The 27,605-nt window shown below is 34.8% G+C and overlaps 1 protein-coding gene across 17 annotated transcripts in view; it reads right to left on the reverse strand.

Annotated features, from left to right (window-relative positions):
- The window catches only part of DGKB (diacylglycerol kinase beta), a 901,775-nt gene that overhangs the window by 167,919 nt on the left and 706,251 nt on the right, over window positions 1-27,605 (reverse strand). For all 17 annotated transcript variants that reach the window (XR_009565105.1, XM_060304680.1, XM_060304683.1 and 14 more), the window contains one exon: window positions 23,880-24,075. Coding sequence is in view for 16 of the 17 variants with exons in the window: in XM_060304680.1 (XP_060160663.1) it covers window positions 23,880-24,075 (196 nt within the window). In the remaining variant the exon portion in view is untranslated. The remainder of the gene's footprint in view (window positions 1-23,879; window positions 24,076-27,605) is intronic.

Below are 27,605 nucleotides of genomic sequence, written 5' to 3' on the forward strand. Positions count from 1 at the left end.
TGAAATCTAAGTGATATTTTTTATCTTTTCCCTTAGAGGCGACAGTCCCAAGTAGGATTTAATTCATTCTAAAGCAGTTAAATTTTTTGAGAAACTATTTACTTATTTGGAATCATTCAGTTTTATCCCAGTGGCATTGAGTCAGTCACAGTCCCTCTCTCCCTCTGTCCGCCCCCATATATATATACTATATATGTATTATATTGTCAGTAAAACAAGATAAAGAAGTTAAACAGACTAGAATCAACGAAAAGCTTAATAATGTATAAAACTAAAATAAAGTGAGCAAAAAGGGAATAAAAGATATTAGTTGAAAAGCAAAAGAGTTACTGGAGAAATTAATGATTCTACATTTGGTTTCTAAGAAGGGGCTGTTAATTAATGTAGCAAGAATTTGGCTGTGATTTGAACAGTGATTTTTTATTTTGGCCAATATTTATAAGAATAAAATAGATATTGATATTGGTTATTATATGTTTATATTTCAGCTTTCATCAAGTGAAGTGAATTTTTTTATCAGAATTTTTGGCTGGCTGGGTTGACAGAGCAAAGAACTAAAGTGAAATGTTCCCTGGATCCACTACCTCCATACTTCAGAACTAGGCCTGTGTTTTTGTTTTTGTTTTCTAAGAGTTATAATGTATACTGGAAACTACACTGGCTTTGGAAAGAATTGAGTTCTTAACCTCACTTCACTATATAGCCACTTTATGAGTTTGAAGTTTGAGCACTATTTTAAAAGCTGCATCAGTTGCATCACCTGTAAGGTTAACATTGAAGTATCCCTGTGATGTGCACAAAGTTTTTCCTCAGCTTCATGGGTTTCCGGTTCTCCCCTGGTTCCGCTGGTTTTTTTTCCCCCCCCCACACAAATAATCATTGGGTTACTAACTGTGTACCAGGAACCAAGCTCAGTCCTGGGGAATACAAAAGGAAACAAAAGAGATATATTCCCTGCCCTCATAATTTTTACGGTTTAGTAGGAGAGAAAGGAACACAGTCCAAGTAAGCAGGCCAGTAATTAGCTAATTCTATTGTGACTTCTTGCTGAATGTCTTTAGCTCTTCAAATGTGTCCTCTTGCCCCACCAGAAACCTAGAATAATACAAACATTTCTCTCCCTCTTTGGGTACCTAATTCATTCTCATTCTTCAAGTCTCAGCTTAGTATCATGTATTTTCTAACTTCCCTAATCTCTTCCACAAGCTTTGGAGCTCCTAGTATATATTTCTATCACCAGTACTTACCCCTATATACATATAAAATATGCTTTTAATGGCTATGCCATGATTAATATAACATTTTCCCTAAATCTGGACATTTACATAATTTCTCTTTATGAAATGAATATATTTAGATATAAATCATTTCTCTGCTTATTAGCTTGTAATAGATTTCTCTAATAATGTTTATTAAAGGATCTAAATCTTTTTTATAGTATATTGCTAATATTAACATGTTATTTAATGGTATAAAAATATATGTTCAGAGAACAGCCAACATAGAAATGCAATTTTTCTTTTAATCACAAACATCTTTGCTGAGTCTTGTAATAAAAGAGAAAGTAATACTGAGGCCTAAGCATCTTTTTTAACATGAATGAGGTGAGGATATGGAATTAGTTACAAGATGACAAACATTAAACAGTAGTTTAAAAACTATCAGGTAAACCTAGAAACAAGTATGAAACTGTAAATCTTAATATAGATAGAGGGGAAATGTATGGGCTATGTGAGGGAAGAACAAGGGAATATTAAACCTGATGGGAAACTTAAGGGGAGAAAACCCTTAGAGGCTCTGCCAGGGTAGAATGAGGTCTTGTTTCTAGAATAAGCTAAAAATATGGGACACAGTTTTCTCAGTTCCCTGGGTAGGTCTCTAACAATCTCTATGCTCTCTATTCTACTATAGATAAATGATTTGAGTTTCTTCATCTTAAAAATTGGCAAAACACTGCTTTCTTTGTAGGATTGTTGTTAGGACTAAAGGAAATGATCTGCTAGAGGCAGAGCACTCTCTCTCTTGTTCATCATGTATACTCAGGGGCTAGCAATGTAGTAAATCTTGCATACAATTCTTTTAATGGCTTAAGTGAAAGCAGATACCATACTGATTAATCACCAATTCCAGGCAAAAAGTGAAAGCCAGAGGGCTTCTTTTGCAAGATTTAAGGAGATCTAACCTTCTGTAGCCAGAGAGCAAGGAGAGCAAAGGACCAGGCCTGGCACTCAGTCATGAAAGCACTGGACTTCAGAGAAGTTTGGTTTCCTATTCCACGATCAGAACCCTGAGAGTTGCAATAGTGATATACGGTTACCTGGACAGATGCAATTCAGAAATTAGATCTCCTAGATTCTCTCTGGGCTTGTAAAAATTGGCTCTATGTCTCTTTTTACTAGATACTATTCTCCACACCCCAACTTGAAGATCATGTAGAGACCTGACAAGACGCAGGTTTCTTATAAAAAATCCTGCCTTCCCTCAGGATTTGCTGACATTAGTCCCCCTGACAACTAGACAAACGTTAATGGTCAAATACCAGCACAACCAGAACAGAGATGCTATGGGGCTGCCAAGAGAGGAGAGGGGCTATCAGTGAAACTGCTGAAGGATCTGCAGGAGCTGGGAGAGTATGCACAGCATGGGTCCTGCGGGTCAACAGGTGATAAAATCTACATTTAGATACAGTAGTTAATTGATATGAGAGCACTCTCCTGTGATACAGAATTTAAAACCCTGGCACATATCCTAAGAGATGGTGTTAACAGCTGCCAGGATGGTTCTTGTAAGCCTGGAAAAATTTATGACCTATGCTAAGTGGGTGGAAATTCCAGAAGTGCCATGGGATATGAAGGAGGAAGAGATCAAAAGACTCAGTTGCCTGAGAAAAAATATATACGTAAGGCTAGAAACCCAACCAGCTAACTAGAATCTACAGGATAGCCCATCAGACACTCCATGTACCAAACAGTAATGAATGTGCTATGGAGAGGGACACATCAGTATCACTGAGAAGCTCAGTGGTAGCTGTCTTCTGTAGGCAGGGTAGGAAATGACACTGCAGAATTGGGATTCCTCATAAAAATGGGAATGACAGAATCTCTAAATAATAAATACCAAGAAGTGGCTCTTAATGGCCAGAAGAAAGGTAGGTGCAATCATTGCAATGAACAGCAACATAGGAGTGACAAACCTGGGGTATAACCTTAAGAAAAAAGATAGAGTAAATCAATAGAATATGGAGCCCCTAAATCGAGACAGATGGGCAGGGTGTCACTCAATTTATACAATGAAAATAAATCCTTTCTCTGTTCCTCTGTCTACCCTGCTCCTGTTCCCCAAACACTATCTCTTGCCCAGTTTGTAGATCTGAGTTGAGTCTCAGACTTTTGTGTGAAGACTATTTACTGAAGGACAGGGCAGATCTCTAAGACAGAGTACCTAGCAATACCATGAGAGCATGCGGCAGTAATTCCCCCAGTCCTTTCTGAAAGATACTAAAGGCCATTTACTCAAGTGACTATGCACTAGGCCAAGAAAAATATCCAGAACTTTTGAGGACTGCTAATTCAGAGTCAAAATTAAAACTGAGGCCCAAACTGATCCAACAGTCCTCCTAATAGAAAGAAAGCACATGGGAGGAACCTGGATAATAAATGGAGTTCTGGCCTGCAGCTGGCACATGGTAGTCCACAGACCCATCAGGTGGTCTTTTCCAAGACCTCCAAATGTTGTGTTGGATTGCACACCCTTGCAAACTGGCGGATCCTTCACATTGGTTTCTTGTCCTGTATATAAGAACTATCAATTAATGCCATCCACAAAGATTTAAAGAAAGCAGAGGTAGGAGTCTCTGGCATATTCTCTTTTATGACACCAGTCTAGACTTATTAAAAATAAGGGATGGATTATGGCATGTGACAGTGGAAAACTAAACTTGACCAAATAGTAATCTCAACTGCATTTGCTTTACAAGATACAGTATTTTTCTGGAGCAGAGTAACACAGCCTTCAGTGTGAGGTATGGAAAATGTATTCATTTCTATCTCTTTCAGAAAGAAGAATCAAAATAAGTTTAGATCCATGTGGAATAGACAACAGTAAACTACAGAGTCTTAGTCTGGGGCCCTGTTAACTCTCTTGACCCCTGTCATAATGCATATGGAAGGACCCATTGAGTCATAAGCTCAGAAACCCATTGCAAGATAGAAGTAGTACACCTGGATCAGACATGAGTAGGGTCAGAAAGTATGGAAAGTTGCATGAAAAGGTGGCCCTGTCTCTACCACTGCTGGACCAGCACCTCTCCTTCAGCTCCTTTCTATAACTCTTAGGACTAGATGTCAAAGAAGGAAAAAGTTTAAGCAGGTTTCATAGATGGTTTGTCTTGTTATGTTAGTATGCATCAAAATGGGCTGCTGTTCTACTAAAATGCTTCTTAAGGATGGAGGTAAAGGGAAATTCTCCCAATGAGCAGAGTTTTGGGAAGCGTACCTAGTCATCCTTTGTGTGGAAAGAGGAGTTGTGGAAGGCTAGAATTTAGATGGATTCATGTATATACGGACAAGGAGTTCCAAAGATGCTTGTGTATAGATTTAAAGGAATGGGAACAAAGTCTGAAGATCTCTGTATCATAGGTGAACACCCACCATAGAGGTTCCTCTACAATATAACCAGATAGACAGAATGACTCAGTTAGCTGATAGGGGAAACTAATCACATTGCCAAGGGACCCCTCTTTCAGCAAAGAAGTAGAGCAGAGGGCATATTATTGTGGAATACACTGGTCCAATTACTTCAGCTACGAAGAAAATGCTGAACTGATAGAAAAATAGAGTGCTACTTAAAGACTCAGCCAAAGTACCGATCAGGAGATGATACCCTGCAAGGATAAAGTGTCACCCTCTAGACACAGTATACATCCTAAATTAATAACTATTGTATGGTGCTTTGTTCCCAATACTTAGAATGCATGGATCTGAGAACAAAAGAAAGAAAGTACAAGTGGTCTTATTTACCCTCCCTCCTAATGACCCACCTTGGGAATCTGTGCTTTTCATCCTTGCAGCTTCAGGCTCTATGGATCTAGAGACCCTGGTATCCAAGGGGAAAATGGATGCTGCTACACAAAGGGAGGAGGGAACAATATGTCTGATGTTTAGGTTACTACGGTATTGTATCTTGATGCTTCCATGACCCGATTTAAGGAAAAAGGGACAAGTACAGAAGCCATAGCCCAGGAAAGATGAGGATCTGGGCAAATCCGTCAGATAAGCTGCCTAGTTCAGCAGAGGTACTAGCTGAGTAAGAGGGCGCTAGAATGGTGGTGGTGGAGGAGGAGGGTAAGAATTATTGTGGCCTTGAGATCAACTGCTGCAGCAGAGACTTCTGTTAATCTCATTAACACATCTCTTGTAAGTTCCCCAGGAACTAAAGTCTGCCTTGAATCCTGGAGAAGTTGCCCGTAAGTGGGGCAAACTATAAGAAGCAATTCGATTGAGTGGTTCAGTGGGTAAATTAGATATTCTGCTGTACCATGCAAATCTGCCTTATGTCATGACCAAAGCACCCAGCTCCCATCTTCTAGGAATAATGGCTGCTGGCCACTTAATAGCTGCACCCCCATCCTGGGATCTGTCATCTATCCCAGGGAACTGACTCAATGATATCTACTCTCCCTTTCAGGAGGCATCTATTCAGAAGGCGGTTGATGGAAATATTCAAAAGCCCAACCGACAATCCAGGACAACTCAAAAGGGCTGTTCCAGGTCCTGGAGGATCACTCTGAGGTCTCAGTTACAATACATTTGTGGATCTGCTTTTCTGTCTTCCCAAACCTGACTTCCTCACTTCTTACACGTGTCACTCCTGAGACTCTTCTCCAGTAAACTTTTTGCATGAAACTCGCTGCCTCAAAGTCACAGTTTCCAAAGAATCCAATCTAAGACATCGGTACACCCGCATTAAACAAAATATATAGGGAGACAGATAATAGAATAATATTTAAGGGGATTGAAAATATATGTATAATTAAAATGTGACAAAAGTATCACACAAATCAGGTGTGTCAAAAATTTTGTCTTTTTGAGATAACAAACTTAATTGCATGCTGCTCATAAGAGACATACCTTAAAGTTATATAAAAATGTTGAGAATAAAGGATAGAAAGGGATTTGCCATGCAAAGATAACCAAATAAAGCTGTTTTTATCTATGTTAATATAAGGCAAAATCATCTTAAGGTAAGAAGCATATTTACAATAGGCGAAGAGGGATACATCATAGTGATGAAAAGAGTAAACCAACGAACAATAAGAACAATGAAACCTTCTAAATATGCATATCCAAAATATGTATGAACCTAAAACATAGCACTGACACGAGTAAAAACCAGTTGACAAAACTATAAGGAAAAATACATCAGAACATCATCATGGTGAGAAAATACCTCAATCCATAGCTGATAGGAATAGTAGATCAAAATCAATTTAATTTTAAAAAGCTTTGATGAACACATGTACATGAAATATGTTCCCAAGCTGATCATGCGGTGGGTCATAAAGGAAGTCTGGTCACATTTCCAAAGACTGAAATCTTTGACAGTATGTTCCTGACCACAGTGATATCAAACTAGAAGTCAACAACAAACAAAAATTCTCAAAACTATTAGAAATAAAGCAATGAGGCCCTAAGTGACCATGGGTCAAAGAAAAAATGAAATTAGAATTAGATAACACGATAATAATAAAATATCAAAATCTACATAATCCCACTAGAGCCATGCTTAGGAGGCAATGCAGAGCTGTTAATGCATATATTTGAAAAGAAGAAAAACTAAAATCTATCAGCTAAGAAGTCAACTAAGAATGTCAGAAAAAGAACGGCAAACTAAAACCAAAGAAAGTAGGAGAAAGAAAAAGATATTACAAAGGTGAGTAATGAAAAGTTGTGTCATTAAAGATAATTCCAAGGGAAAGAAAAAGTTCTCAAACTGACAAAAGAGGAAATATGGAGAATTTATATAACGTTATATATATTTTTAAGATAATTACATTTTCAAACATCATAAGAAAAACTTTGGGTGCAGATGGCTTCAGAGAATACAGTAAGATAATATACTCCTTAACCTGTATTACAAGGCTGGCATAATAATTTTAAGCTAGTTAACCTAGCTAACTAGCTCAATCTGGTTAACCTTGTTAATTCAACCTAAATAATAACATTATAAGAAAGTAAGTAGTGATGATTTTCACGAACATAGATGAAAAATTCTAAATCTATTAGTAGTAGTAAATTCAATACGGTGCTATGTAGAGAAAACAACACATCATGCCAAGTTAGATTTATTTATGGAATACATGGTTGCTTTAAAATTTGAAAATTAAAAAAAGTAATTCACAGAATGAAAAATAAATTTGTATGATTTTCTCAATACATACAGAACCAGAATTTGATAAAATTCAACACCCATTTATAGTAGAAACTTAGTAAACTAGAAATAAAGGGGAACTCTTTAGTCTAAGATGTATTTATAAAAGTATACAGCAAACATCAGATAAATGGTGAAATACTGAAATCCACCTTTTCACCTTCCAAAATCAATATCCATTATCACCACCTGCATTCTGTGTTGTACTGTCAACCTTAAGCAGGGAAAGAAGAAGAGGAAAATGAAAAGGTCTAAGAGTAGAAAAAGAAGAAATAAAACTGTCATCACTTATATCTGACATGATTACAAATATTTAAAATCCAACAGAATCTATGCATATACTATCAGAACTGATAAGTGGCTTCAGAAAGTTTTGTATCTGTATACAGTGACAATTAGAAAGTAAATATTAGAAAAGATACTATTTAGAATAGCATACCCAAACAACAAATATCTAGACATAAGACTACTACATCAAAAATTATAAATCATTATTATTATGAGAAATTTTTTTAAAAAGCTAAATCAATGGAAAGAGATAGTATGTTCATGAATTGGAAGGCACAGATTGTAAAGGTATTAATTTTCCCTAAATTCACCAATGCAATTCCCACAGTCCCCGCAGTTATTTATTTATTTACCTACTTATTTTTAGATTGGAGGAATTAACATGCTGATTCTAAAATGTGTAAGAAAAATTTAAAGGGGATGTTGTTCTTGAAAAATAAGACATTAATCAGGACAGTGTAGTATGAACACTGTCAAATAGTAGTATGAACGTCAAATAGACCAATGGTGTAGAACTGACAATGGTCAGAAAACTGTAGCTGTGAGTCAAATCTGGCTTGCTGCCTGTTTTTGTAAGTAGTTTTATTGTAACACAGCCATGTCCATTTATTTATGTATTGTCTTTGACTGCTTCTGTGCTACTGTGATAGAGTTGTGTAGGTGTGACAGAGAGCATCTGACCCCAAAATTTAAAATATTTGCTATCTGACACTAGAGAAGTTTGCCTATTTTTAGTGTAGAATATAGAGTCCAGAAATAAATCAATACATAAATGGAACTTGGCATCAAGATTATGTTACCACCAAGCAATGGGGTAGGAGCCTTTTCAACAAATAGTGCTATGTAAATTGAATAATGATATGCAAGAAGAAATTATTCTTGACTTCAGTCTTAAACCATGCACAAAAATCAATTTCATTTAAAAGTCAAACAAGTAAAGCTTCTTCAAAATAACACAGGAGATGTTAAAAAGATTTTTAAAAAACTAACTGCTGATAAAAAGCAATAATCAAAAAGGAATAAATTAATACACTGAACTTCAATAAAATCAAATCAAGATGTTCTGATTCTCAAAAGGCATCATTAATAAAGAGGTAAGCCACACAGTGGGAGAATATATTTGCAACCTATAGAACCAACAAAAGACTCTAGTTCTTTCAAATACAAATACATAGTGAGCTAGCTAGATCGACCCAATAAGAAATAGGCAAGAGACTAGAGGATATCCAAATAGCCTGGTCACACAAAACAGTGCTCCACATCATTAGTCAAACAGTAATATGCATATTTAAAACACAATAAACCAGAATGGCCAGATTAAAAAGACTCATCATACAAAGTGTTGGTGAGGATACAGAGCCAATTGGAAGCCTTGCCTGCTGACTGGAGTGTAAATTGGTAAAACCACTTTCAACAGTATCTACTAAAGCTGAATATACACATACCCTATGATCCAGCAATTTTCATTTCTTAGTCTATACCCAGAAGAAATACATATCCACATCAAAAGACCTGTGCAATAATGTTCAAAGCATTTATAATAGCTGCACACTGGAAAAAAGCTGTATACTAATATAATGAATACACTTGAATAAAGAAAATAGAAATTAAAGAGCTAGACATAAATGAATATATGCTACATGATTCTATTTATATAAAATTTAAAAACTGGCAAAACATATTGTTTTAGAAGCCAGGATATTGAGGAGGACGTGGGCTTGGTGGGTAGAGTTCTGTGGGGTTGCTAATATTCTAATTTTTGATCTGGAAGAGTAGCTACATAGATGTGTTCACTTGTCAAAATTCACCAACTGTACAACTATGATGTGTACAGTTCTCTGTACAAATGTTATAGTACAGTAAAGTGTTCAGGTGTTTAAAAAGGATAACACATAGAAAGGCAGGGAGTAAGGAGTGGGAGAGGACATTCTAGGTATGTGGTCAGGGAAACCCTTTCCCAGGGGAGCATATTTTATCAGCAATCTGAAAGAAGCAAGGATGAAGCCACGTGAAACTATGTGAAGATCTAAGGTAAGAATATTCCAGGCAGAGGGAGTATCAGTGCAAAGCCTCTGAGATGGTACCACGCTTGGTGTATGCAATGAGCATCAAAAAGGTCAATTTGGCTTGAGTGGAGGAAGTGAGAAGGAGATGGTCACAGATCAGATTGGCTGGGCACATATTAAACTACTGAATGACTAACTTATGTGCATATTGACACTTCTGGTCTTAACATGATGTTCTTTGTTATCTGTCCATTACATATACATAGCATATTGTAAAATGATTTAAAAAACCCTATCTACTAACCTTAGGAAAACAGATTTAAAATGAGGGTAATAAATGTGCTCAATTTAAGAGCTCATTCCTGTTTCATTCAATCTTTAAAGCTTTGTCCATCCTACACAATTCCTAATGAAGACAGAAACCATCAGTTAATCAAGAAAATAGCTAGACTGAGAAAAGAAGTGTTGATAAAAGCATAATCTGCTCATTCACTGATCATTTATGGAAAAAAGGATTATAGGCACATTTTATACATACATATGAAGGGTTTGTATAGAGATAATGCTAGATTTAAGACCCGACACCAGCAATAATGGAAACAGAAAAGCAGAAAATCATTCTTTAAAGGGACATATTATTCTTGGGTTGCTCAGGCTCAGCGGCCATGGCTCACGGGCCCAGCCGCTCTGCGGCATGTGGGATCTTCCCAGACCAGGGCACGAACCCGTGTCCCCTGGTTCGGCAGGCGGACTCTCAACCACTGCGCCACCAGGGAAGCCCAGGACATATTATTCTTAAAGACAATTTATACTAGGGTAGTCCAAGAAGATCAGGCAATGACATTTGAGACAACTGAAACTTATTCTGAGGGCAAAAGAATATGAACAACAATTATACTTTCTACATTTTAAGAGAACCTACACATCCCACACTCCAACTCTGTGAGAATTTTTCCTTTTTAATTTAAAAATACTAGTGTCAACAGTACCAACACGGTAAAACAATACATGCAAGAACAATAAAAATTCAAAGTCTTGAGACCATCCAAAGAGCTTCCCTGAGAATTGTGAATGGCCTGCCATGAGATTATACCCCTTCTGCCTAGAAAGAGTTGTGCAAAGGCAGGAGGCTTTAAAGAAAATCACAAAACTCCGACTTTCCCCTTCTTACTGAGTCTATGTTAAAGGGCCGTAAAACTTGTTGACAGTTCTTGCCACATATATTGGCACACAGTACCGGCTTGACAAGAGTTTTGCAGCCTAGCTGGGGCCCATGACCTGTCCCCTGTACTCTCTTAGAATTTATTTTCACCCCAGCAGGCAGCACCTCACAACATCGGTAATTTGTCAGGCAGCTTGTACTCTCCAGTACAGCCTACTTAACAGGGGGTTCTTATAAACATCTCTGTGAATCGTGAGTAATGCCGCCAGGAGGGAAACCGAAATTTAAGAGCAGTGAGTACAATCTGAATTGATGGCTCAGGTGACTTGGTCTTGGCTGTAAAATCAATGGGGAGTGGTCGTGGGGGAACTTGCTTATTTGGTTCCCAGGGAATCAGTACCGTGGCCACCACAATCTTAAGATCTATGTGAGAAAGTGAGAGATGGAAGGTGTGCAACCAAAGGGAGTGCAGAAAGCAAACAATGTGTTCCATGATTCACCATGAGGAAGAGAGGAATGAATGAGCAGATGAGACACCAAGAAACTAAGCAGCATAAACAAAATATTTCAATCATCCCAACACCTGGAAAGAGTGAACTGTATATTAATCAACTTTCATTGGCACAAATATTTTAATAGGAATTGCCCCTTTCTTGGGAAAGGATGATAAATAACTGTTTTAATTCAAAGTTGGATCACAATGCAGTCAGTACTATACTCCTCATCAGATCTCATTTAAAGATTTCAAGTACTGAGAATTCTACTATTTAATCATAAAATAGTTTCTCAGGAAAGGAAAAATGTGCCATAATCTGAAGCAAGAGTCCTATTTATTTTTATAATTCTCTGGAGTCAGGATTAATTCTTAGAAGGGCTATTCTTTCCATAGCTGGAGAATGACCCCTTAACCTTTGCCTCCTCTCTCGCAAATGTGGGCCAAATATTAGAAGTGCTTCACATATTCTAGTGTGATAGCTTTGTGAATATCCTTAAGTTGATGAAATAAATATAAGACACCTTACATTTCTATAGTAAATTATTTGAAATGTGTTAAGATCCACAAATCACTCTATAAGGTAAAAAAAAAATTCCGAAAAGATTATTTTCACTTACATACAGGTTAGGAAACAGACTTTGCCAAGTTAATACGTGGTCTGAGGTCACAGACTTCTTTCTCTTTTCACCATAAAACTTATTATAACCATATTCTTATAGTCCAGAAAACTAAAAACTAAAGCCTATCTCTAAGAAATCTACTGGCCTACAATGTCCACATCAAAAGTCTTTTCCCTCAGGGGCTGCTGACTTGAAAAGAAAGTAGGAGGCAGAAAGCCTGGATTGGGAGAGAATTCTGTGTAAGACAATTGGTGTGATATTATTTTGCGTGGTTTTTTTCTTGCCATGGAATATAACTTCTTTTTATCATACACCTCACGGGAAGACATAAAACCAAAAAAGAAAAAAGTCAATACAGTATAGTCAACAACATGGTACTATAAACTTCAAAGTTGCTAAGAAATTAGATCTTAATTATTCTTAACACAAAAAAGAAATGATAATTGTGTGACATGATAGAGGTTTAGCTAACACTATGGTGGTGATCATACTGCAAAATATAAATGCATCAAATCAACACATTGTACAACTTAAATTTACACAATGTTTTATGTCAATTATGTCTCAACTTTAAAAATGAGAAAAAGAAATGTCAATACTGTCTTGGTACACAATTTTCCTACAGACCTCCAGAAGCTACTGTCTTCTGAGCCATAAGTAGGTGTAAATGTGCTACAAGGATCGATCAAGAGTGAGCTGTTCAGCTGCTTTAGCAGGGTCACTCTGGGATGGGCCTTCTCATCTGAAGGAGGAAGAGTAACGGAATCTGAAGAAAGCATTATTCCCAAAGGATGACACGCAACGGAAAAAAAGGAAAGGAAGACAGAATGAAGAATTCCCTTCTACCTATTTTCATCTCTTTTTTCCCTTGAAAAATGGGATAATGATTTGTATTTTAGAGAATACTTTGTTCTATCACACTTTTCTCTACTGCTATTAAAACAAAAATAAAATTCCCCTTCCTTTCCTAAAACAATGCTTTGGTTCCCCTGGTTTTCTTTCTGATTGGGACTTTCCAAAATAAATTGTGTTCAAGTGATGCTTTGCTTCCATGCATCATTTTGATATCTGCATGTCTATATGTTTTTCCCCATAAGTGAAGTCGGTATATATACACACCTGCACAGATACACACTCACACACACAAACTCTGTCACAGCATATGCATGATCAAGGCATTTAATCTGAGTACTCACTAGTAAATACACTCTTCTATAAAGTGTGCCAGAGGTATTTAAAATGTCAGATTTTTTAAAAATTTAATTCAATTTTTATGCCTAAACTAACACATTTATTTCATTTTTTTGGTTTGCAATTTTGGATAACTTAACTTCTTGGCTTGCAATAGAAGTTAAATTTCAGTATCTACCATAAACAAAATATTCATTCCCTTCCTCAAGAATGAAAACACCTATTATAATTCCTTGTTAATTCCTAACTTTTGGATGAACATTTGGATGAAGAGTTTACAAAGATTACATATATAAAATATTCAGAAACCAAACAGCAAAAATAAAAATGAAACCAAAAAAAGCAATAGAAATCTAAAATAGTCTATCTTAACAAAACAAAAAAGATGAAGACTTATATAATCCCTCTAGAAAAAACAGGTTTCATTAATAAAAAGGACAGAAAATATATTAATGAAGAATTGTAAAATAATACCTAACTACAAAATTGTACAAAACCTCATATTCAACCTTTGACTCAAAATAGCATTGTTAATATGTCAGCATATTTTAGTTACATACGTTTAAAGTGAGACATACAGATTAACTCATTTCCTAGCTCTGAGAGTTCTTCAAATCCTACACATGTTTAAATTTGATTCAATTACTATCTTTAAAAAATCAAACAGCATCTTTCATACTTTTATACTGAATAAAAGATGCATTGACTCCTTGCTTCCCACTAAGCTCACTAGATATCCTGTACTTCAGTCTTAGTGAGTTTGCCTGGATGATGTTAAGACTACAATATAAGAACTCTTTGGAAGAAAGTGTTTATCATCAAGTATAGCAGGCTTGGCAAAACCATCCATGATTAATATATTATTTTATTACTGCTCAATTACTTACCAGATTTAAGATGAGTTAAGGTATTTACTTGCATGTGGCCATGGGTAGGCTTATTTCACAGCACCAACATGTTCAAATATGAGGTGATATGGCTTAGACCTATTTTCTACTGAAGTCACATTTTTGTGCATATGAATTTGCTTTTAATTTTGAAACGACATTTAGTCACAAATCCCATGAACCTTTCTTGCAGTAAATTTAAAAATGGAATGTTCTTTGATATTGGTTGATTTTCTACCTCTTACTATTCTAAAAAGATATTCTGAAAATGTGAATGACACTTAGTATGAAAATGTATGATGTAATATTTTGGATGGAGAAGTATGTATTTTCAAACAACAGTAGGGAAGAAGTCAGTATGCTAAGGGCTTTAACTATCCGAACAGACATGGATTTAAATCATTGTACATAAAAGGATTCTTAAATACTTTTTGTTATTCGATATTAAAAAAATGTTTGTTTCATTCACAGAAATTGAGTTCTACAAATAGCAGCTGATTCTTTCATTAAATCAGAACCAAACTGCTGATTTCATTATTAATGGTTAGCTTTGACATGTTTAAAAAGGGTAGAAGATACTTAATAGACTTGTCTTCGACCTTGAAATGAACAACTGTTCAGGGAAATGGAATTGTTCAAAGATACATTTTCTTTCTGCCAATCTGTGAAATATAATTATTCTCTTAATGAATCTCTCAATGACTAGCACTCGTTCAGAACTTGAACAGGTAAAATATAATGATAATGGGAGCAGCTTTATAAATAAAAGGATAAAATGAGGTTGTTATTTTATATCATATTACGGGATGATTAGAATAACAGTGCAGCATTCATCAGGCATTTGAACTTTCTCAAAAAAGCTCCCTGGGGGCTCATTTAAATCAGTTATGTTTATCTATAGAGATTTTTAGTCTTATTTCAAATGACTGTCACCTTACAACACTCAAGTCTCAATCTTTAGCTTACTCTAATTAATAGCTGTACTGTACAGTAGCCAATAGACATTGTTTTAGATACTACCTGAAACAGACACTAACCCGCCCCCCCCCCCCAGTTTATAAATCTACAATTTATCCAAGGAAGACCAATATAACTATTTTTATTAAAACAGGGGAATAATTATTCAGTTTGGAGGGAATGGTGGTCTATATGAATCTCTATCAATTTCCAGAAGAACAGAGTTGGCTGGATACTGTCCAAGAAGCTATCATTTCTTTGTTAACTAGCTCTATACAATAAAAGGCTGTATGTGTAAATACTAAATTCATGGCAATGGAACTCTAGTGGTTAGTTGTTTTGGTTAACTCAAAGGCACATACAGCTCAAAGATAATTAAGTAGATGGTGGGATTTGATTTTTTCAAGAAAAAAGTCTCTTTGCTCTCTGCTGGACGCACCTGGAAGCCTTCGGTAGTAAGACAAATGAGTGCAAGGAGTACCAGGTGCTAGACTGTGGTGTTTTCATTACATCCATTAAGGTAACCAGAAAAAAAAAAAGACATAAATAAAGAGGGGTAAAATAAAAGTTCAATATCTCTCCTGGCATGACATGAAATCTCTAAATAAGAAACCACTCCAAAAGTTGGTGCAATTAAGGTTTCATTCTCAATAAGATTATAGTTTTTCTTGGCTATTTTCTATCTTGATGGAAAAGAAAACATGGTTTTTAATACAAATAGAAAAAAACAGAATCATGACTTATATTTAACAATTTATGTAGCTGATTGCATGTTTTTTGATAGTTCTTTCATGTTTACTCTTTAAAAAAAAAATCCTCCCTAAATTATTTTCATATGTCCTGATTACAGGAAAATTATTTTAACTTCCCTAGGACACACCTATTACCTGAGCTCCAAACCATCACCCTCAATAGACAAAGTTACGACAGGGTTTTATATTTAGGACACTTCTGTGACAGCCCTCATATTTGGAAACTTCATGTGAGCACTATTTGAAAGATGCTCTACAAGTGTTAATTAGTTGAGGCCTATATAATCAGCCAATATTTATTTAACTTGGAAATATGTTTTATATTTCTACCATGCATAGGTTAAATTTACTAAAAATTATAATGCAGTTTTAGCCTGTGTAAATGACCTGCCATTATCTTCAAAAGACTCAGAATTGGATATTATGTTGGATTGGATATTACAGAAACAAGTAAGATGGTTGTTTTATCACTGATATTAGACATCAGCAACATAGAGAAAATGACCCATTAAAGCATTTCTATTTTACATCTTTCTCTGAAGTTACAATTAAAATCAATAGTTACAAATGCAGAAGAGTCTCAGAATAGTATTAGCATTTTGAAAATAAAGAAGGTATTCTGCCTCAGAAGTCAGAGAAGGTTAACAGATGAGCCTTAATTAAAAACCTCAAGTAAACAAATTCCTTTCCTTCTTCCCTTGCATCTATTAAATCGATTGCCAAAGCATATATTTTTCAAAATGCAACTGCTACTAAAAACTCATTTTTTTTTCAAGTTTTCCTAGATTCATTAGGCGAAAGCAAGCGGCTCCTTGTTCTGTCATTCCTACCTACCTGTTCTTTGAATTTTCTCCATTTCCCTAACTTCAATTTGCTTTCAAGAATAAACCTTTGATTTCAATGATCTCATTCACATATTAGAAAACACCACTTTCCTGTTTAAATGATTACTTACTTACTATATTATAACCAAAATGATCTCGTGGCCTTACCAATTTCACTATAAGAAGTTGAGAACTGTACTGCACGTCAGATTTTGTTTCTAGAATTATACTGTATGTCAGATTTTGAAAATTTGACTGTTGAACATGGGGTATTTGTCAATAATCCCAGCCACAGAATGGTATTCTACATAGCTCCAGAAGGAATATAAGAATATTCTGAAGACTGTCATCTGTTTTGTTACTAAAATATTAATTTATTCATATTTATGGTTTCTGTTTTCAAATTTCTAGGAGGCTAGCAGTTTCTGTGAAGTCTTTATAGTGTCATGACAAATAGAAATTTCATAAATGCTTCATCAAAATATATATGGTTTTATAGGACAACTAGGCCAAATATTAGAGTACATGATCTTATATTTTGAAAATGTATTTTTATTTTTACGTACAAGGAATATGTCTTGTATTTTCTAATTTCTTTTTACTTCTGTTTTATAAACTTTAAAGGCATGCCTTTTGTAAAAAAAAAAAGAGAGAGAGAGAGAGAGAGCTATCACATTAAGATATCCAGGTTATGATGCAATCTTCAAATGCAAACAGAAATTTTGATATTTAGATAGCTTTAACAAGTACTTGCTATTATTTGCATTATCCAGTCCTGGAAAATTTCAAGGAAGGTAGTTTAAAAACATACAATTAGAAATTCATTTTGAGACATCTCCTTAAAGGTTACTAGGTAACAAATGTTTGGATCTATGTATTTTCAACTAATGCAATTATCATGGTATTAGTATATGCATATATTTCTGTAAAATGCAACATCTCAAATGCCATGATCTTTTCTCAACAATTTTAACTTCCAGGTATAACAATGTAACATGAAATCCTTTTCTTGCTTCTAAATTTAATTGATTTAATCACTGAATTTAAATGCTTGGAAATTGTTCTGCTTGCTGGTGTCTGAATGCCAAATACATTATCTACAGTTCTAAGATGAATGTTGCAGTTATATTTAGACAACTTAAAACACTGCCTTCTAAATTACCCTAAATAACCCAGAGAAATGTCTAGAAAAATTGATAGTAGTGCATGACAAATATCCATTACCACCAACTTACAGGTAAGTATAACTTTTACAAGGAGTAAAAAGTGTCGGACTTACTATTTAAATGCTCTTTGTGCAATTTTCCAGGCAATAGAATGGACAGCACACATAAGTTAATCTCAGCTCTTCCAGAACTCACAATCTCCATTTTAAAGATGAAGACCTTGAAGCCAATAACCTGATTTTTCTTCAGCGGCAAAAGACATTCATCTTTGGCCAAGCTTTCATAGACATCAACTCATTTGTTCTCTTTGATCAGTTTGGCTTGGATTGACCTTTTTTTCTTCCTACTTCTTCAGAGTTTTCAAAACAATAAAGTCATTTGATATAGACAGAGTCCTTGACAGTCAATCAGATCTATAGTGTCTCCCCTCTACCTCCTAAAAAGAATCAGGATTTTAATCTTCCCCAGTACAGAGCACAGACATCAAATAAAGTGGGGTAGGGGTATGTGCAGTGTAAGTTTCTTTGGGGGGAACTTATACATAGTACATTTTATGCAAGATAATGAAGAATAAAAATAATGTGTTCACTAAGTATTCAAAATTGGGGCTATGCAAATTATACAAAGTGGTGGAATCTGTACTATTAGCCTAGTGGAGTTTTCTATACTTTAGCCTTTCTAGTTCCACCGTCACAATTTTTTCCATATCCATGCACTCCTCTATTATTTTTTAGTTTTGCCTTTTACTCCATTTTTACTTAAATAAATTTATTTCAAAAATAAAATTATTTAAAATTACAAACTAAGAAAAAAGCATTCCTTACCATAAAGAGAAAACAACTGCAATAGTACATATAAAAACTGTCATACTTTAAAATATTCATCTGGGTACTGCTTAAAGTAGCTCAATTTTCCATCAGTGTAGTGTATACTACACTTTGAGACATTCTGCCCAAAGAAAAGAATTTTCATTGGTAAATGGGAATTAAATCACTGAAAATTGCATGGACAATATCATGTTAATTAGTTTTTAAAATAAACTTTTCTATCTGTATCCTTATGTGGAGTAGACATGCACCTAGTTAATGAGGTTTCAAGCAGGAAGTCCAGCTGCTCCCTACCACCCTTAGCTTCTGGCAAATGTTTGAAATTCTACGGCTTGAATGTAATTACTTTTGCTCAGTGGTTTTCAAACTTTTTAAAGCAGTCAACCTTTTCTGTTTTTCAAATGAAGCAATATTTTTAAGACCAGTAAATTAAAGAGAAAATTAGAATTTTATTTGTGCAAATATATTTTACACGTTTAAATTGCTAACACTTGTGATATAGTCAATCTATGAGAATAACAGTTATTTTGATAAGGATAGTTGCAGTGTTATAGTGTTATATATTTTTCAATGATCTCTGCAGTTTGTTTTTATTGTATGATACTGGGAATATCCTGATCCAGACAGATATGTAATCATAAATGATACGAACTTTTTACATCTCACTTGGCAGTCCTGCACCATTCTGCATTCATTACTGGAAAATGGTATAGTTGGACTTGTATCATCAAAGCTTAAAACCATTAGAATGCCTAAAAACTGCTCGTATTACTTGAGAGGTCCTCGCTGTCAAAAAGCACGTTCACAGGTGTACTTTTAATATAGTTTTTCAACTTAGTTAATAGAAATTTACTTGCTGTTTGCCTCAGATGTTAACTAGAAGTTTCAATTAGTCAAATTTACCTTATTCTGCATATTTAGCTGCAACTTTGTTTCAATTTTATCACTGGTTCTTTACCAGGAGTTGTGAGCATGTTTATATCCTACATCTCTGTTAAAAGTGCATTTGATATACAAACTAGTACAAGTCTGTTATTTTGGGCAGCTAGTTAACTAATGCAATTTTTTATGAGCAAAAACTTTTCTAAGGAGTGATTTCCATTTTCATAAAAAACATTAGTATTGTCACCTTGTTTTCACTTCCATTGATTGTTATGCACTCTTTATTGCTTGTGTCAAACAAAAGTACCTGAGCTTGCAGGCCTTTTAATTCCTCGTGATTCACATACACTGTGGTGGTAACGTTCCCCTTGGTACATCATGGAATATACAAAGATGTATTTTAAAATGACCATTGCAGAGCTACAGACTTTGCAATTAAGGTCATAGTTATTGAGTTGTTTTTTATTTAGATGTGTATATGTTTACAAACATATGTGTTTGTAAACATATCATTTTATCCATTTTATCCAAACATATCATTTTATCCATCTATCTATGGATCAATACACCCATCAGGAAGAAGAAGAGGAGGTGGAACCGGAGGAGGAAAGGAAGTTATTTTTCTTTCTTTTTCTTTTTTTTTGTGGTACGCGAGCCTCTCACTGATGTGGCCGCTCCCATTGCGGAGCACAGGCTCCGGATGCACAGGCTCAGCGGCCATGGCTCACGGGCCCAGCCGCTCCGCGGCATGTGGGATCCTCCCTGACCGGGGCACGAACCCGTGTCCCCTGCATCGGCAGGCGGACTCTCAACCACTGCGCCACCAGGGAAGCCCAGGAAGTTATTTTTGTCTGGTAACACAATTTGATGATTTGGGAATTGTCAGTATGACAAAATGTTTTTATAGAACACACTTTACAGTGTTTTTATTATAGGTTTTTATGTTATTGTTCCAAAATATGACAGAAATGAATTTAAACCAAGTTTTTACAGAAGCTCTGAAGAACTGCAGTTATAGCTCAATGGAACACAGTTTGAAAAATAATGGTTTATCTGAAGGCTTTTATTTCTTTTAAAATGCAAATACCTCTACTTTCGCCTGCAATCAGTCATTTATATATTAATGTGAACAAATTTATTAGATATCTTTCTGAGACTTGGATTTAATGCAGAAGAAGAGGAGGCAAAGATTAACTCAGCAACTGAAAGAAATGGGAAAGACTGAATATTAAGGCTAAGAGCACTGAAGATCTAATTTGCCTACTTTACAATTTTGCTCAAAGACCATGACATCTACATATGATACACCCATTTTTATTTCCAAAAGAAGTAAAACAAAACAGGCAACAACAAAAACAAAAGAAAATGACAAACCCACAAAGAAAGTGTCTGAATTAGATGAATGTGAGTATGTGTATGTTTCAGAACTGCATCTGTTTTAGAGTATTTTGCAAAAACAATAATGTAATTAAATTAATTACTTATAATTTTGATCAACTCGAATTAAATCAACTGTAAAATTTCCAACCAGTGAATTTATTAATTGAAGATACTCTGATCTTATGCTGTGAATGTACTCAAAGATTGCAAGCAAAAAAATTGTGCAAGAGTTCCAGTTTATGTAGGGTGAAGTATAAATGAGTATGTAATGCTCCAAACCTGATCTTGTACCTTTGATCTATGACATTTTTTAAATTAAAACAAACTTGTAAACTTTTTTCTTAATTTAAATCCTTCTACTAAATTAAAAAAAATATCTTTACTTCAAGAATCTATAGTTAGGTATGCTTCCCCCATTCTCCCCACCACCAAAAGCTTTCTAAAGTTTATGGAAACAAGCATCCATTCTAATATAGTAAACATTCAGTTTAAACTTCAAATTTTTTACAGAGCTATATCAGAAAAGTTGCTAGTTAATATTTCAAGAAAGTACAACTTAAAAAGAAGAAATTTACATTATTAATTTGTTCATTTATTTACTTATATTTTTCCAAGAGTGAAGTTACTAATTTGAATCTGGGTTAAGAAAAGTTGTTGGACTAGAATTACAGTTCCTGTTATTTCATTCTAAAGGCCATACCTGTAACCATTCTGTGTAAATCTGAAAATATATTTAGATTTAAAATACTGATTGACCCTTACATTTAATACTATTGTCTTTGTGTCAAGAAATTGAAAACAAGATCAAATGATAGAAACATTTACCCATTTCGGGAAGGGATACATGCAGGTATTTTAAGTAGCAAATTTCTTTCATTTCCGATTATTAAGTGTAACATTTAAGAATTAACAGAACAAATGTGAAATCAAAACTTTGAAGCATTTTGAGATACTTTTAGCTATTTTGTTGTAAAATATATCAAAATGAAAAAATCTTGATAAAATTAATAAAAGACTGATTAACACAGAAGTCTTTTTAAAATATTCAGCTGATAAAGTCATTTTAAGCATTCAATTACACTGATCTTGAAATAAAACTAAACCCAAACTTACAAGCATAGCTGGTTTAGAGAGGGAAATAAAAGTTGAGCCAAATCAATTATAAAGCATGCTTTTGTTATTACTCATACAATGACCTTCAAAAACTCTGATTTCTAATGCTTTTCCCAATCTCTGTACTGAGAAAAATGTATCCCTAAGTCACAAACCCTGTAGGTTCTCACTTCATTCCTCCTTCTTTCCCAAGTTTATGGAAACTTGGTCCCAATAGTTTCACAGTACAAAGCAAGAAGACAGAATGGGAAGAGAGACCTTTTCCTAGGGTTATTTATGGGCACTGACAGTCTATACAATACTTCTGGCTGATTTGTGTGTGCTTCATTCCAAACGTGTATTCCTTAGCATACAAAGGGGGATGAGTGAGACCAACAGACAGCATGTCTGCAGTAGCTCCACAGTATACAGACACTTGTCCCGGTGGAGCACAGCCATGAGTTTTACAAACTTTAACATCTCCTTGGGCTAACATAGTTGGTGGCTGAGCACTGAGAATCAATTCAGATACATATCTGCAACGTCTACATGCAAAGGACATACCAAGTATTAATAGGCAGTGACCAAACAGAAAAATAAACCTAGAAATTATCATTTTATATATATAATATATGTAAAACTATTTTTTAACTATATGGACTATATTACTATATGTACTCATTGCTTCCTTAGGGATAGAAGCAGAGATTTTTTAGGTTTGGTCTTAGTATGGTCCTTGAACTAATTTTTAAACTTAGAAAATTTTCAGGAATCTTTTTAGAAATCTGCATTTACATTTAAATATAAATGCATTATTAATGTCAATAAATCCTAGAAATTAGTAATTATACCTAATTTCTCTCATTTTAAAATTCATATAGCACAAGCCTACTCATCTTTTCTACATACTTCTTCAAAAAACCATTTTCCTCCATGTTTTCATACAGTTATATTCGTTCTGAATAGAAAGCATCTTAAAGCTATTTCCTACCACCACCAAGCCTATCAACCATCCTCACATTTTATTTTCTTTATTTAAAAAAATATTTATTTTTATTGAGCCCATAAGGCTGTGATCTCTTCATATTTTGCCTTTGCTACACTGAGCTGAGCCAATACGTTTTCTTGGCCATCTGAATGCCATCAAAGGTATTAGATAGATTCTGGAAGGTTAAAAAAAAATAGTATAGATACTATACATAAATTGGGGCATGATCAATTATTATAATACCAAAAGATTATAATAACAATTTGGTGTCTTTGTTTGTACAGTCTATCAACAAGAATTAGTTGTCATGTCCCAATGTGAAGTATAATTCAATGGAGTTGAAAACTGATCCACAGTTATTCTACCCTATTTTGTTAGTCCTTTGCCCTTTGTTTCCCAGGTATTCTACTTTTTACTAAACTTCTGGAAAAATAGAAGCAGATAACCAAAACTGATCGTGGGATATTTTAAAATGCCATCATATATAATATTTAGGACAACAGTTTCATGTAAGATAGCTTCCTAATCATAGCCTGACTGAAGAAAGCCAAAAATAAAACTTGCAACACACCTCAGAAAAGCCTTAACTAGGCCCTTGTTATAGCAACTCAAACATCTGACCAAGATGATCACATTCCAGAATTTAATGTACAATACATCCTATATTATTATCCACTAAATACCCACGTATATTTTATTTTCTGTGTCAAGAGCTATACCCACAAAAAAGAGAATAAAGGAGAAAAAAATCCATGAAAATATAGCCAGTTTATACATGATTTTAGAATCTATTATATTAATCACACTTGCATATCTGATATAAAAAATACAACTGCATAAATATATAGCGTATAGTGCAATGGAAAACTCTTACATTTAAAGTAGTCTTTAAGAGCCGATTAAGAAGCAACAATTAAATGTTAGAAAACTTACCTTGACTTGCAAACTTCAACTCTTTGGCATCTGTGAGCGTGGTCCTTTTGTCAGACCCTTTTTTCTCTGTTCGGCGATGGCTTCGTCTTTTCTTAGACTCTCCCCAAAGATTGGACCCTCCATGCATGCTTGGTATATTCAAAATAGCAATTCCTTCCAGAGAGATGTTTATTAAATCAATCTGTACTCCATCACACTGATTAGAAAAAGGAAAAGAACAGAAACAATTTGATTTCATCTTTTGTACTTCCTTATCTTTTAATAAGAATTTTAAAATCTATAATCTTGTCCTTTCTAAATAAACCTTTCAAGAACACTTAAATGGTTACCCTAAAGGTCAATATAAAAGATAAAGCAACCAATAACATTTACCAGGCATCATAAATAGTCTTTAAAAATGATCAAATTAAATCATCAGTGTATCTCTGTTTACAGAAAACCTTCGAAAGGGGCCCAGTTTAGTGCCTGCATATATAACCAGCTGCAAATTTCCAATGTGTTACAAAGAGGTTGATTCTGGAAAGTTTTGTCAAATTTCAGGCAGAAATTTTAAGGACTGCTCCTATTTAGAACACACTGCAAGGTACTATTGGGGGAAAATAAAGAAACAGAATTCATAATTAGGGCCTCATTTTTGGGGAGCAGGGAAAGAAATGGCTTAAGAGACTTTTGAAAAAAGAGATTCAAAGAGATCTGAATTACAATGAAGTGGCCAAGGATGGTTTCTTGAACTAGATTAAGTTCCAAGCACAGTGTCAAAGGCAACGAGAGGTATGGTTATCTAAATGAACATGGAGAACCAGGCAGGCTGAGTGAAGGAAATGCCAAGAGCAGCAGCAGTAAAAGGAATCTCCAGGGGCTTCCCTGGTGGCGCAGTGGTTGAGAGTCCGCCTGCCTGCCGATGCAGGGGATGCGGGTTCGTGCCCTGGTCTGAGAAGATCCCACATGCCGCGGAGCGGCTGGGCCTGTGAGCCATGGCCGCTAAGCCTGCGCATCCGGATTCTGTGCTCCGCAACGGGAGAGGTCACAACAGTGAGAGGCCCGCGTACCGCAAAAAAAAAAAGAAAAAAAGGAATCTCCAACCCATCATTACTTTATAGCTGCTTTAACGAAAAAATGAAAAGTAAAATCAGTCAGCCAGATTTTTTTGTTTGCCTGGTGAGAAGACACCCTTTCACTATGCAAAATATGGAACACTCTACCAGACAATGCTTTGCAATACTCAGAGTGATCACTTTTTACATTTTTGAATTTTCCATACATTTCTACTGATGCGCATGTGTGGAAAGTGACAAGGCCATACTGTATTTTTGTAATTACGATTTATTCATTTACTTTGAGTTTCCTAAAATGGTACTTATTATAATACAGCCCAGATATTGTCCTCCCATTTTCAGTTAGACGTCAATATGAGCGGAGATGTCAATATGTAACACTATGCTTTACAAACAAACTTTGTTAGGGATATGCATTTCATCAGTTAAAGTATATCTGCAGCGGGATTGTTTTATTTGCTATATGTTTTATTACAGTAAAAAAAAAAAAAGGTGGATACAATTTCATCATTCTCTTTCTCACCATAATCATGATTTTTGAAACTGGAAGAGAGAATCCTTCACCAAAATTACAAAAACAAAAAACAAACAAAAACCCTCTCTTTTTCTACATTTTCCTCATCATACTGAATCTAATACTGTATCTTGTTCACTAAAATATAAAAACTGTGAAATAAAGCAACACATCTTGAGCCTACTTGGCAGGGCTAGAAACAAATTCTAGAGAAGGTGCCAAGTTTTCATTCAATTTATTTCAACGAGGGTGAAACCAAGGTCTGGATGATGCCTTTTCTCCCCCTAGAAACAACTGATTTTTTTCCCCTTCTTTTCATGTATTAAGATGACTTCTTTTTACTAAAGAATTCTGCTCATGTGTATACTCACTTACTGCTATATATTCTAGATAAACAGATATTAATTTCATAATTAAAAGTAATCTTGTGTAAATACCCTGCAGGCCTCAATGAATCAAACACATACTGTGTGTCAGGCCTCCTACTGTCTTCAAGTGGAATGTACTGGCTGGATAATTAGATAGTACATATTTTTTAACCTTATTTGCATGCATATTATATCTTTTGCACACTGACAAGCAGCAGTAACAACAAAAGTCAGATTACCACAGGGAATTCCCACAAAGAAGTCTTCATTCCTTATAATTTGCAGCCTAAATTAAAATAATTTGATCTTTGACAAGGATGAAATGTCAAGCAGAAGGGGGTCCTCTACAAGCCACGGCCTGTGGCTTCTGAAATCTGCCTAATTTACGTCAGTCACTTCTTAATACATATTTAAGTATTACACGAAAAAGACGATAAATATGCAATCTGACACCTTTGGTATTTCCCTGCTGTTAATTTATAAAGGTCTGGCTTCCCCCAAACTGACTAAAATCATTTAAATAACAGAAGAATTGTGAAATAAGCTGGAGTTGAGGCCTGGCTTCCATTTTCACTCAATATTGAACACAGCAGGTAGTACACTAAGACAATTATTTGACTAGGCCTTCGAACCCCACTGTGACAAGTTACTTTCAGAATTAGTGAAGGAGTATTCCTTTGTTCATCTGCAAAAAAGGAGAGCATGTTGCAAATAGGCTTTTTTTTTTTTTTAAACTGAATTAGGGGAATCACATGTGACAACTGAAAAACATCAGTGTATACTATTATTCATGTTTTCACTCTTCAGAGTCTTGGCACGTGTAGTTTTAAGGAAACAGTAAGCAGCTCTGTGAAAAGTGAAAAAAATTCTTAAGAAATTCCAAAGAAGAAGGACCAATGGAGAACACTGGGGTTCCTGTGAGAGGAGGGCAGTGTACTTACATAAATACCTACTTATTAATAATTTGTTTCCACTAGTTCTTGACCCCAGGCTACCTTCCTCTGTTTGCTTTAACGTTATGTTCATTAGTCTGGAAATTTCCAGTGCTGGCTTTGATGAAGACCAGGAGTTGTATAGCACACCAGTTGAGTGCATGGAAATAAAAGCTGAGGTGAAGGCTATGAAATATAAACAAGTTATAATACTGTGTCAGATAATATTTTCATCCACTTTGAAGATTTATGATTTTTAAAAAGGTAGCTACAGAGAAAAAGAATATAAAAGCTTAAAAGCTAACAGCCTTGGTTAGTCAATAAATCCTGAATATTTTTATTATGTTGAAGAGAGGTCGTTAACGTATACTACTATGGGAGCTATTTTCAGAGTGCAATGTTGTGAGGCCATTGTCCACTCTTTTCAGTTTTGAAATGGAAGATCTTATTCTAGAGACAAATTTACCTAAAAGAATATGGTTTAAATTTTTCTTCCAATATATTTTAATCCTAGTTTATAAATATACCCTGCACCACATTACACAGAAGTGTTAAAGACAAACTTTTATATGTGAATTTAGTGTTTTAGATTCAGTTAACATGTCACTTGACAGAAATATTTAAAACATGTGAAGAACTTTGGAGAGCCATAAAAGTGTGGATAATAAATATGATGAGATATGATTAATGATAAACTGTAAATATTTTTTCATAGTGAGTCTAATTCTATGCCCAGGTCAGATAAAAATTATTCATAATTTTACTTAATGAAACATAAAAACATTGCTTTGTTCATTGTTTAAAATGGTATGGTGTAAAATGACTTAAATATACCTGCTTTAGAAGAGTTTCTGCAA

Source organism: Globicephala melas, chromosome 9 (genome assembly GCF_963455315.2).
Source record: "Globicephala melas chromosome 9, mGloMel1.2, whole genome shotgun sequence".
Lineage (NCBI taxonomy): Eukaryota > Metazoa > Chordata > Mammalia > Artiodactyla > Delphinidae > Globicephala > Globicephala melas.